Source organism: Cyrtonyx montezumae, unplaced genomic scaffold (assembly GCF_038088225.1).
Source record: "Cyrtonyx montezumae isolate F1298 unplaced genomic scaffold, pur_monq_1.0 scaffold_4, whole genome shotgun sequence".
In the NCBI taxonomy this organism is placed as follows: Eukaryota; Metazoa; Chordata; class Aves; order Galliformes; family Odontophoridae; genus Cyrtonyx; species Cyrtonyx montezumae.
The window spans coordinates 29,600,807-29,614,380 of record NW_027072045.1 but is presented as its reverse complement, the minus strand read 5'-3'; the positions used below and the strand labels follow the sequence as shown (position 1 = coordinate 29,614,380).

The following is a 13,574-nucleotide window of genomic DNA, read 5'->3' as shown; positions in this document are numbered from 1 at the left end:
GGTGGGAGGATGCATTTAGTACAGAGCTATAATGGTGTATCCTGAGAGAAGTTGCACATGCTCATACTGCCTGATATTAATATTCATCTTACCATAATATCTAAATGACTTCACACGTTATCTTCTGCTAATTGTTGAGGTGTTTGTTGTTTTTTAATTTCACCCTGATAGTGAAAGTGAACTCACTTAAACAAGGTGCTACAGGTGCTTTCCTACATGGCCTGTGGGAAGGGCCTCTCTCTGTTAGTGCCAAGTATAGCAGCCTCCAGCTGTCATCAGCTCTTGCAGATGCTGGTAGTCAGATAGGATTGTTGTTCAAACTGCACTGATGTGTAAGCTTGTTGAAATCATAACTTGGTGCATAAGATAAGGCTGTAGTTAAGCATATTGGGTTTAGTAGCTTCCTCATGAAACATCATGGGATACTCTCCAACCTAAACTCTGTGACTGCTTTGTTAAGTGCTGCCTTTTTTCTTTTACCTAATGAATCCTTTGAGCTGGCTTTGTTTCCTGTACCAAATTATAAGCATAGTTTGCAATCTAAGTTGTTCCTAAATGCCTAAATCACCCTCCTTAGGCTTTATGTTTTGCTGCATTCTGTATCCAAATTCATGTGACATCAATATCTGCAGTGTATACTGCAAAGCCAATTATTTTTTTTTACATCAGATTAAATTCTGTCTTGAAACTGGAAATTGTAGCTCAACCTTTGTAGAGTTCCATGTGCTTCCAGCATTAGTGTTAGGCCATACGTTTTAATGACATATTTCTCAAGTAATAAAGTTCTCTTTTTTAAGACTTAAGAGTTCTGAATTTTCCATTCCTGTGCCAGTTTTGACATTTTACTTCTTAAAATTGGTATCTTTAGCAAGGGTAGAATGTAAGGTGTTTGTTTACCTCTTGAATCAATCTTCATAGTGTTGATTGCTGTTGGTCTTGTGTTCTTTGAATATAATTGTCAGTAAGAGTTGAGGTAGCAACCACAGCTGTTTTATTTGGCTGTACTATCTGTAAGCTGCCTCGTAATTTGTTTCTAATATTTGCAAATAGTGTCTAGTTGCTACAGCCATAGTCTCTATTATATAACCACATAAATTCAAAACTTGTAGCACCACATGCTAAACAGAGAAGGATTATTATATAGTAGGTTTTGACCATTTTTAGGCTTAAATGGCTGTCTGATGCCTCTGAAAATAGTATGTGGAAGACTAATGAAACAGTTGTCTTAGTTGATTATAGCCATCAATTCTGCTGCTTCTCTGGGCTGTTTTAACAGTTAGCAGAAGGGACTGTATATTGACATTTGACCTCCTTGCTCTGTTTATTCTTCTCCTTGTTTTAATACTCATGCATCTGGAAAATATTGAATTGAGTAAATTAATTCTGATCTGTTGATAAACACCATAAAAGTGCCCAAGACTGCTCTTTGTACTTAGTCATAACTGTTTGTTTCAGCTTAATTTTTTTTTTTTTTGGGTGGGGGGAAATCTGTTTCCTCTAGGCATTGTCCAGGGAGGAGCCCTTTCAAGCATTTGCACTCAAATTATGACAACTGTCAATCAAGAACAAAACAAAGTCCTGTGGATACCAGCTGGCCCACTGTAGATTTATTTTTGCTGTGAAACTGCTTTGCAGGTGTAAATAACCAACTAACTTTCTATTCAATGGACTCTGTCCTTTCTGTCTTTATAAAGATGTTAGTAAGTGATTTTCTGTTTCATGAAGGGGAACGATAACACTGAACGCAAGAAGAAACAACAAGGCTTTGGGAAGGGTACATCACTGAGTGTCTCTTCCACTATACATGTACATGTGACAAGTGGGCACATGGGGTAAAACCAATGTGGACTTGTCCATAAATGAATTTAGCAATGCTGCAAAACCCTGCAGAATGACAAGTTTACAAAAACCTTTTCAAAGTATTTGGTTGTTGCTGTTTACTTGAATGTCTTTTTGTTGTTTTTGTTTGTTTCGTTTTGTAACTTCGTGTCCTTTCATGTAATGAGGTAACTCTCCAAAACAGAGTGAAATTCTGAATATGAGTGAATATGGTTTATGCACGTGACTCTTACCTGCAGTTTTTACCATATCTGAGCACATTGACTTGACAGCCAGATAACGTGGGATTTTATTGGTACATCTTGGGAGTAAGATCAGAAGGAAGTACACTCCTCTACAGGGCAGACCACCTTATTATGTCAACGCTTGTCTGTCAAAGATATTGTTTCTTGTCTTATGCATGAATCTGATATTTAAACGTCATAATACAACTGAACAATCCAAGCTTAATGTGTGTTGAGAAATAACAATTTTGGGTTGTTGGGCCTGGAATGAATACTGTTGTCAAGAGTCATAAGCTAGGCCTAGCATGCTGTGTTCTGTCACTTTCAGATACTGTAAATATGGAAAGCTTACGTTGGTGCAATTTTGCAGGGTAATTCTGAAGCTTTGTATTTCAGTGTGTAGCATTCACATAGATCGTTTTTTTTTATTTAAGACCAACCACAGGTTTAGGGCTTTGTAAAAAGCCTTTAGAAAGGTACTGAATTGTTAATGTTTTCACTGTAAAAATTAATGAGATCATTTGGTTTTGGTTGCAATACTTATTGTACCAAACTCCGTTGTATCAGTTCCATTTTTGTTTTTTTTTTTTGCACTTCTGACTGTGTTCCTGACACAGGTTTTGTACCTGTCTCTTCTGTCTCTTGTGCCATGTTTTTTGGGTACTGTATTTTAATTGTTTTTAAAATATAATTTGAGTATAACTGCTTTTCAGTTGTTGTTCCTAACATTTCATTATGTAGGGGTTTCTAGTTTTACACTACAACCTACAGTTTTGTTTGTTTGCAGCTTGTTTAAGTAAAAAAAAGGGATTCTTCTTGCACAGGTCTTCGAAGAAAGATTTGGTCCTAAATTTAAATTCCATTTTACAGATGCTATTTTATAGTTCAAAGTACTATATGTAGTTACCTACTATATAGAGAATTTTTGAACTGTAATGCATACAAAATATATATATATACAGTATTACTTTATTTACTATTATACCATACTGTTATAATACTGTGTATATATATATATAAAATTAAAAAATAGAAGATGGTAAGCATGAGTTTGTTATGGTGAGGTACAGCAGTTATTTTTCATTTATTTCATTTTTGTTTCTTTGTTTTTTAAAGTTTGAGGTCAGAGTGGACTTCAGTGGTACAACTGAAACAGACAGGTACTGTTCTGACATGATTTTTCTGTACTAAAATGAAAATGTCACTTTGTATCAAAAGAAGTTAAAGAAACTGATTACTAAATAAAGATCAATTTCTATAACTTGACTTCTGTGTAAAAGATGTTTATAAACATTCCTCCTGACTGTTTAGTTGAGTCTCAAAATATGTTTTATTTTTTGCCTAAACTTGTATATAAGTTCAAGTGTCCATCTTAAGGGAAACAAACTTTGGTTTTGTGTTTTTGCCCAGCCTTGTGTACTTAAATGCCTTTAATGTACTTAAATGAATTTTAAAAACTGCTGGAGGCAGGAATAGAGATTTTATGTTACCATTTTTTTAACTTTCTTTGGCCAAATGCTTTGCAAAGATATCAAACAGAAATTTTGTTTCCTAACTGTTTCCTGCAAATGCAAGATTTAATGGGAGAATATATCTATTATTGTTATTTTCAAGGCTATATCCCTGATAATTCCTACTTAAAGGTCAGTTAAAATATGAAAGGTCAAAATGTTTATTAATACTTCAAAGGTACATAGAATTTCATATATCAGTTTTTGTGCTTCAGATTGACCAACCTTTTCTATTAATTGAGTTAACTTAAAGTTTAGAAAAAGCTATTGCTGTGTATTAAATGTTCTGCTTCTCCTGTTGCTTTATTCTCAAATGCTAAATGATCAACTTGAGCAGGAATGAGACTAGAAGATGTTCAGCAACCTGAATACCTACAAATGGGCTTCAGATGTAAGACAGGACATGCACTTTATCTGCATTTCTTCAGGAACAAACAAAAACACAACAACAGTCCCTCCCGGAAAAAAGCACCAGCAAAACCACCATGGCACCACCTTCAAACAGAGGACAAATTAAATGAGGATAGGCAGGTTTTGTCAGGTCAGTCAGTAAAAGTCATGCCATGCATGCCTGCTGATCACAAGGAAGTAGAGTTGAAGGCTTGGTTAAATATGAGTAAGATTTCTTTATCTTTGAATTACTTGACACACTATTTGATTTTATAATACTATATGGTGGACCTAGATTTGATCATTGTTTTCAAAATAATAACTATCCAGGTGTTTAAGTATATAGCTCTGTGACTGTTTTGTCAATGCCTTAAAGGTGATGTATTTAGAGGACAAAATCTGCAATGTATCCCCTTCTGCTTTTAACTTTTTACTTTATTTCCCACAGATAAACTGTGGTATAAAATGACTGAAGATACTGCATCTAACCTGTATGATCTGTTGTTAATTTATCGGCAAATATTTACCTACTTGCTTACAAACCTTTGCATTGTGTTTGCAATGACCTGAATTGTAGGGCAAGGGTTTGTTAGACACAGACTTACAGTCCAGCAGCTGCCAACCCCACTACATTAGACATGGGTCTGATAAATTTGTTTCATGATCCTTTTCAGCAGATGCCAATCATTGTGCTAAACAGTCTTGACTAGCTTTCCTAGATGCATCTCATATGGTATGTGTATTCATAGTTTAAGTACAGTCTTCTAATCTTTTCCAGAATTATGTTTAAGGCTGCATCTAATCTCTAAGATTTCAGTTCCATTTCACAATAGACAGTTTCTTTTAAAACACGCTGACACTGGAAAAAATGTGCACTGGTTTGGAAACGAAAGAGATCGCTGTGAAAAATAGAAATATTCAGTAGGGCAGGGCAGAATTTGGTACTGTGGAATGCTTTGTAAAGGTCTTAAGCCTGCAGGAGGAACTGTGAATGGTGCTGAAATGGTGCTCGGTCTCTTCCTAAAAATTTTGTTGTGTCAATGTAATGTTTGGTTTTTTTTAATCTTTTGGTTGCTTTTAAAGAGAGGTGTTTCTGATTGTTTTTCTATCAGTCTTAGGTTTCTGTTGTTTTGCTGAGAAAAAATTTTCTCTGAAAAAGTACATTTCTTATTAATGTTTCATTGCATATGTTTAACTTTTCAAGTTACATTATGTTCATTACAGTTTTCAAAGAGGTGCTTTTACAAGCACAACCTGAATCCAAAACTAGGTGAACAGGGATTCTGTCACGTAGGTGTAAACATACTAACTTTACCCGGGATTGTTCTGTGCTGTTTTAACAAACAGTTCATCACAAGTTTTTATCAGAATGGTTAATTCGTTACATAATAAGTAATGTTAGGTTAGCTTAACAACTTGAAATTTAAATACTATCTAGGCTTTTTTTTGAGATAAAATGTGCATAAAAGCAAATTGCTAGTTAAAACAAAAAAAGAAAAAAAAGAACCCGAACCCTATATTAAATTCTGGAAGTTACTTATAATTTTTAAATATATTTTTGTTCATTTTGTATGGTAATTTAGTTTAAGAACAGCAAGAAAGATACTTTCAAGGTTCTTTATTTTAGTGGATCTCATTCAGTTTTGAGTTTGTGACTTATTTTGCTCCACAGCACACACCTCTTAAAGGGGAAGCTTTTGGGGGATTATTTCCTATGAGTACAGTGTGAAATTCCAGCTGAATTTTTTTTTGTGTGAACCATTATTATTTTTTTTAAATGAAATTTTCCCCAAAAAGCATAGAAGGGAAAGACACAAAGATCTACTCATCACTTTAAAAATCAAATCACCAATATCTTTGTAAATGTAGCCTGGTCTTTTCACGTTGTGATGTATAATCTGTCAGTGCTGTGTTTTATTACCAGAACATAATGTTCTGTGTGTGTTGACTAGGTTATTTTCTGTGTCCAGCGTCTTGAAATAACATCAGTTCCTGTGAACATTCTCAGAGATACTGTGTCTTGATTCATGACTGTTTCCTTCACTCATTCAGTGTACAGAGAGAATCTCTATGGACTAGAATACTACCACCAATAAGCAAATAAAAAACAGCACCAAAACGCAAAAAAACCCCCAAAACAAACAAAAAAAACCCAACACTTCCTAAATGTCAGCTCTGGTCTTTCATAATATTTTGATTCCTTGTCTTCCAAAAGATCTCTTAAAAGTTCTGAAATAAAGTGCAGTGAACTCTTATCCTGGTACGTACTGCATTTTAAACAAAAACCAAACAAACACGAATTTGCAAGATTGAAACCAAGTCATTTACTGCTGAACACTGGAAAATATCTCTGACAATACTTCACTCTGATTTGCCATGCCTTTTTTCTTTTGAAATCTTTTCAGCGCAAATGTGAGTGACATTTCTTACATAATATTCCACATGTTTTTCCTCTGAAGGCAGGGGACACTCAACTTTCCTGAAGTGGTGACTTTGCTCAGCAGAGGAAATAACCCTTTCCCTGTAACTTGGGCTTCTGGTTTTGCAGTAGATTAATCTCATTAGAAATAATGCCAATCGAAATCATCATAACTTATTTAACCAGATTTGTCTACAAGGGGTAAAGTTAGTTTCCTCAAATCATCTCATTGGTTAATCCAGTTAAGACAGTATTTATAGTCAACCTGTGATAAACCTCAGTGTTTCAGTTTGAAGTTTGTCTGATATTTAGGTAGTACAAGAAATAACAGACTGAAAATCTCTTGTTTCATTGTAACAAGGGCAAGGGCTCAAAATATGATTTTGAATCTTGTAGTTCTGTGATGACAATTACTTTCAATGTTTTGAGAGGATGATTCCAGGGGAATTGGTGGTGCTGAGTAAGTTACAGGCTTGCATGTGAGAGAAAAACTTATTTTCTATTGTGGAGATAAGATTTGGAAGTGCTAGCAATTGCTTACGTTGTTTTAGTAACAGGTATGTTTGTGATGCAGAAATAAGGAGTGCAATTTCTGAAAGACCCAAATACATGAAGCAGAATTCCAGAACAGTGGTACACGCTACATGTCATCAGCAGCCCATAAGGCTGATCCCACAGGTAAATGTGTATTGCTTATATCTGGTGTTAGCTGCACTGTGTTGACCCTGCACAGCTTCTGGCAACAAATGTGAAGTGAGTACCCCAGCTTTTGTTCCCTGTCTTGTGCTGCAGTAAAAAATGTCTTTAATAGCTGCGATTATGGTGTGATCTTTTAAGACCTGCTGTGTCTAATTAGCTTTTCAATTATTTAGAATTCATTTTTCAGGATGGTACTATGTAGTTTGGGTCAGAGTGAGAACTTTAAAAGTAGGGAATAAGTCAAGTGAAGTTGTAAGATCCATTGCTTGTCTTTTCCCTGCTGCCCCTGCCTTACATGGCAGTTTCCCTTACAGCCACAGAATTTGGACTCCAGGAGACACTTGAATTCGGAAGCATGGACAATGCTTTAATCCACAACTGTACTCCTCTATGTAATACTTCCTAGTTCTTCCATTTTTTGTGTGAGCAAAGCCTATAGCAAGGTGTTTCAAGTCCTGGCCTCAGTATGCTTGGATGACATAAAGGACAGTGGGGGCAGTTCTGTGCCTTCCAGGTCTTTGTGCTGTACCTTGGCTGTTAAGCCCTTCTTGAGGCCACTTGGTGCTTCAGAGGAGCTTGCAAATATTTTTTATTTTAGGGGAAACCTTGTCACTTTGATGAGAAAGTTTTCCCAAGAGAGCACTGTGTACAGTAGAATGCTGGTAAGGTGAGATTTCTGACTAGTAATTTTTTCTGTATTGATCCTTTCCGTTATTTCTTCACTGCTGTGTGCATATGTAGCCAGATAACTTGGGCAAGTTCTCCTTGAAATTTTTCTCAGAATGGGAATGATCTGGTTTATTGGAAAACACCGACATGGGTAAATAAAAAAACAGACCTTTCTTTTATGACTGGGTATGTATTCACTTTCCCTTTGCTTTAGACTCACTAATGTTAGAATGTAAGAGTGTCTCCCATGCAGCACAGCCTGTTTGCACCATTTCCATGTTTCATGCATCACTTTTAGCAGTGCTCCCCTGCTTGCTTATTTAAACTCAAAGATTTTTTTTTCCCCTGCTGATGTAACATTATCTCTCTCTTCCTTACCCTCTTATCTAATGCTAAAGAATTTGAGGACATTATGTAAAGTCTGTTTGTTTCATAAAGCATGCTCTGCAGTTGTGTATTAATCACTGGTTTGGTTCAAGGCACTTATTACACTCTCTGTTCATGATCTTGTGAACAGCAGCAGCTCATTGACTTCAGTATTCAGCAGCCTGCAGTTTTGGATAATGTTTTTAGCAAGCCTTCCAAGTCTGAAAGTGATGCCTTACCATGTTTCCAGTAGTGTCAGCACTATGTTTGTAAGAGAAACGACTTGGTAAGCAACAGAAGACTACTTGAGAAAGTCCACACACCTGCCTTAGGATTTTATCACCTCTTGTGGCTTACAGAGGCTGCAAGTTTTGAATTAATTTGGATTTCCCTCTACACTGTTCTTATTCTGTAATAACACAGTGCTATTAAGGTATGCAGAAGTATAGGTGAAATGGCTTGCTACAGATTAGAGATTCCCAAATGGTGCTTGTCCTTCAGGAGAAATAAGCTGTTGTTATTCCGATGTTAACCTTTCTGGTGTAACTTAAGATGCTATTGAAGTTACAAGAGGTCCGTTTCTAAGAAGAGGTCTGAAATGTTAGAATTCATTAGAATTCCACATGTCTTGTTTCCTTCTCACCCTGCTCTTTGCACTAATGCCCAATTTTTATTGTGATCCCTCTGTATGATAACAGTTCTGAAGATTTAGTAGTACACAGTATGATGGAAAGTACAGCAAACCATTGTTGGATGTTAGAAGTTGGGGATTCTTACGATCCTTTTTAATTTTCCTACAGTGGATCTCCTGCAGTGAGATCCACTCAGAAGCAGAAATCCCAGCAGAGCTGCTTTCTGGTACAAGGCAGTGAAATTTATTGGAGCAAGGAAAGCATTGTTTACAGAAAGTTTATAGCTCTACTGCAATCTTACCTTGAGCTTTGAAACAGACTGTTACTTCACCACTGAATTCTTAAAGGAGGTCTTTAATCCAGAGAAAACTTTTCAAGGATACCAGATGCAAACCAAATCTGTTTAGAGGATTTATCTTATCTTTCTTTTGCCTTCTGTTACTTGTCAGATGTGTTTGCTTAAACAGGGCTTGTTCTGACATAACCCATTGAATTGGCCTGCTTGATGCTGTGAAGTTGTGGTTTTGTACTCATGATTCTGTGTCCTTACCTCAGGAAAAGTAGAAGTTAGGTCAGCTAACCTGTCCCCTGTGGGATTCCCACTATAATATATGAAGATTGTTCCTCTTTTTTTTTTTATTTTTTTTTAACTGCAAATATAGTAGACAACAAAAATAATTCCTGGAAATCAGTGGTGCTTTAGAGAGGTAAGTGGTTGGTTTATAGTTTTGTGGTCAAAGTGAAACAGAAAACTGACAGACTGTTTAGGATGAGGCTGATGGATTATGTACTCATACAGTGTTCTGGTTCACAGTATATCCTTGTCTTTGATTTTTGCTATAACTACCTTAAAAAGCTGTTTTGAGTCTAAAAGTCCTATTTGGAAAATGTAAATGAAATTTTTGAAGATCTTCAAAATTGAATGTTTGATTTGTTAGGCATTCAACTTCAGCAATGGGGTGACTTGTTCTGTTTCATCTATTTCACGATATTTTATCTTTGTAGGAAAATACATTTTCCTCACAGAAAAATTAAAGTTTCTCATTTTCAGTTTTCTTGATCTCTTCCCAGCACAAGGTATTTCTTTTCTTTTCCCAACTTAATGTATTGGCTGGTGATTTGGGAACATCTGGGCTTGCAGCATCTGGAAGGGCCTTGCAGCTTTTCACTCTTGGCATAGATGGAAGCCAGACACTTAATATAAAAGGTGTCTCAAGCCAGCTATTCAAAAATCTAGTTATACCATGTAATTACTCATCATTAGAAGTTTTGTTTGGGGACATTTAGTTTGTGTAGTAGACAGAATGTATTGTTTAGGAAAAGATAAATCTGGTGTGTGTGTAAGACTAAGCCTTACTTTTCCCAGTTCCCAGTGTGTTAATGTAGCCAGCACCAGAAATACACGAGCTGAAAAAAAACTTCCACAAGTTATTTCTTCAGCAGAAACGATAATACATGGGAGGTGACTTGCATTTTATCAATTCCTATTTTCAAATTTGAAAAGCTCTCTCTTTATGCAGACTGACACATCAAGCATGATGTCTGACGTCCTATTTGTAGTTACACCACTTCATTTTACAGCCATTTGTATTTTTTCTCCTAAGATGAGGGGCAGAGTTTTAAACTGTCATCCAAAAGGTTGCAAGCCTGGCAACATTCTTCTCTTGCTTTTCTGTTTGTTTGTTTGGTTTTTTTTTTTGTTTGTTTGTTTTTTTTAATCATGAAGAAATTCAATAATCAAAACCAAAACCAGGCAGTCATGTTTCGATTTAACAAAATAAAAAATATGCATTCTGTGAAAATTCCTTGCTTAAGACAGAATGTGTTAGCAAGATTAGTGGTGAGAATTTGCAACCTTAGTGATGGCTCTACATCACCAGCTTTCACACACGACATAAAAAACAAAGCACTGGAATCTTACAGTAGTGTATGTGGCAGTCTGTAATACACAGTTAATCAGAGTTACAATAATGAGGGTTCTGAAGAGACTGAAAAAACATTTCACATTTCTTATTTGAAAATGCAGCGTTTCTTGTGTGTTAATTCTTAACACCTAATATGGGCTACTTTGTAACAATCATTCTAAATTAACAAAGGCATACTAAGCCTTGTATGGCCATGGACCTTTACTTGAAACCGGACAGTAATAATCTAGTCTCTAAAGTATGCAAAAAGCACGAGAGAGAATCAGGCTGACTGGCTTGGTGTCAAGTTGTACTTATAAAAGGTATGACTTAAAATGGAAAGCCTTTGTGACGGTTTGTGCTGACTAGCTCGATGTGCTCAGCCTGCACAGAGTTATTTTCCAGCTATTGAAAATACACAAGCAAGAAAATTGGCTTTAAATACAGTGGGTTGCAGACAGTTCTTTTGTTTAATTGTGAAATAAATATTTTTCAAAGGGCATTTAACTGTAATTTATGAGCAACAGATGGTTTTTCTTGTTTAGTAATTGTTTTTCAGAATATAACTGTAGTAGGATTTGTGAGGTGCATTGTCACTTTTCTCATAGGTAAAGCTCTTTCTTGAAACCAATTAGTATTTTTTTAATAATAATAATAAAAAAATACCATAATGACCTCCTAAAAACTTCTATGGTTACTGCTCTGTTATGTGGGATTCTGTTTATTTCTGCAGAGGCAAGGAGTGTTAAATGTGGAAGGAAATACCCTGAAGTGTTCAGAGAATTAAAATGCATTAAGTTCCCTAAAACCGCCTTTCTTTTTGGCTCAGGAAGGTGTGAAGGAATCAGACAGAAGCCTTCTCAAATCCACTTGTGTTTAAAATGAAATGTTCTGAATTTCCTGATAAAGCATAGTTTTAGTAGTCTTGCTTCATTTTGTATCTCTTTCTATTCTTTACCCCCTTCAGTAAGGTACTTTGCCCCTTGCTATAGGCACAGGAACAGGAACTGAGGCTTCTCATGTTATGAACACTCCTGCCAGAAGCATATTCTTAAGTTCTATTTAGAGTATATTAAGTATTTTGAGTAATCAGAGCAGTACCAGGAAGCTTTAACCTTAATAACCTATCTGCTTGTTTGACATGGCTTTCACAGCAGAAGTCACTGTTGTGTAAGCCCACATAATAATATTCACAGATTCAGTGCATGTCTCGTTATGGAAACATATATGCAGCCTGAGTAGCATATTCCTTTTAGGACTTATTCCAAGCTCTCTACAATCCTCTAAGATACATTCAATAAAAATAGATAGAGAAAGCTCACTAAGATGCAGGCGTTTGAGAAATACCAGTGCCCAGTTATGCTGTCTTAGAGCTTTAAATTTAAAAGGTCTGAAATTCAGTGATAACTGTATTCTTTCTGCTGACAGATGCTCATTTTTGTGTACCAGTTTCTAGAATTACCAACTTTTCCCTTTTACTTGGGAAAAAAAACTCCCACCAGATTTGCACCTTTTGTTTAGGTACCGATGTAAGCAGTACAGTCATTAACTTGTCAGCTAACTGCTCTGCCATGTGTTGCTGTCTTGTGTGTGGCATACTTGCTACATGGCTTTCCTTCTACGTTCTATGCATTGAGCCGTGACCTTTTGCTTCAAAATTTCTTTATTCAAGTTACAGACACCTCTGAGTACAGGTTTTGTTGATGAACTGTGCTGCATTTCCAGTGCTAGCCCCTACCATCAAAGGGCACGAGGAGCACAGCCCTGCTCTGGCACGGGGTGAAGCATGGCTGCGGTCCAGCACTGCCACTGCCTGCTGTGTGTTTTCCCTGGATGTTTTGAATTGCTGTTTTTTCAGGGACTGAGACTCTGGCCTTGTTTTCTTGCTTATCACTCCTCACTCGGGCGGAGGTTCTGGATCTCTCTTTGCTAACCTTTCCTCCTCACGCTTGCTTGAGACCAAAGGCATGCAGTACAACTAGTTGATAACCTGGATTTTACAGCTGAACAGAGCCTAAGAACACAGAAAAGAGAGCAGGGCAAGGGGAGTCAGTGAGTGGTTATCTGCTACTACCCGGAGGAAAACAGCAAAAACAAACACCTGAGCACTGATGTGGTCTGCAAGGGGCTCCACCAGGTTTGCTGGCTGGGACTGGCCACGTGCTGGGTTTTCAGTGCCTTTGGCTCTCGTGTTCTGTGCCAGAAGAGGAGTGCTTTTTATGCAACTCAACATCTTTGTCCTCTTACAAGTAGGCAGCTAAGATGCAAATAAATTGAGACAGTATTTTAAGAAATTGGATAATTTTTAAAGGAATAGTGTTGTAGACTAAATAACGTCTTGAAGGGGCGAGATACATCAGTGTATGTAGCTTAACAGAAGTGTACTATAGTATACTATGTAAGGATTGCAGATTTCATTGTACTCAGAGAGACAAATAATTAATCCAGGAAATAATGTTTCAGTATCTCACAATCAGCATTTCTCTGGTTTTCTTCTTGCATCATAGTGTTGCTATTTCTTCTGGTCTTCCAGAAATGACTTTGAGCTCTAGTGGCACTGAAGGCAGCCCAGAGGCAAAGCTTGTTGCTATTTGTTATAACTCTTCAAACTGCTGAAAGATCAGTTTGGCCCTTTTTTGAAATAAAGCTCAGTTTATATCAGTCCATGTAATGGATATTGCTGTGGACTCCAGCCAGAGTTGGAGGAAAGTCAGTCAGTTTTAACCTGATGGAGGGCAGCAATGGACCTAAATCTTTTTCAACAGTTTCTCAGTTCTTGTTTTGTCTGCTTGCATTTCCTTCTGTAAGCTTGTAGAACAAAGAGGAATTTAGAGTGCAAAGGTCTGGACAACATTAGTGTTTAGTTTAATGAAGTTTGTTCTATTCTAACACTGTTTCATACCCGAGGATTAATCATTGTT

At 36.6% G+C, this 13,574-nt stretch overlaps 1 protein-coding gene across 2 annotated transcripts in view; it reads left to right on the top strand.

Moving 5' to 3' along the window:
• DLG5 (discs large MAGUK scaffold protein 5) overlaps positions 1 to 1,769 on the top strand; it is a 95,214-nt gene extending 93,445 nt beyond the window's left edge. For both annotated transcript variants that reach the window (XM_065746478.1, XM_065746477.1), the window contains one exon: positions 1,502 to 1,769. In XM_065746478.1, the coding sequence (XP_065602550.1) occupies positions 1,502 to 1,605 (104 nt within the window). In that variant the 3' untranslated portion in view covers positions 1,606 to 1,769. The remainder of the gene's footprint in view (positions 1 to 1,501) is intronic.
• Positions 1,770 to 13,574: the final 11,805 nt, after the last annotated feature.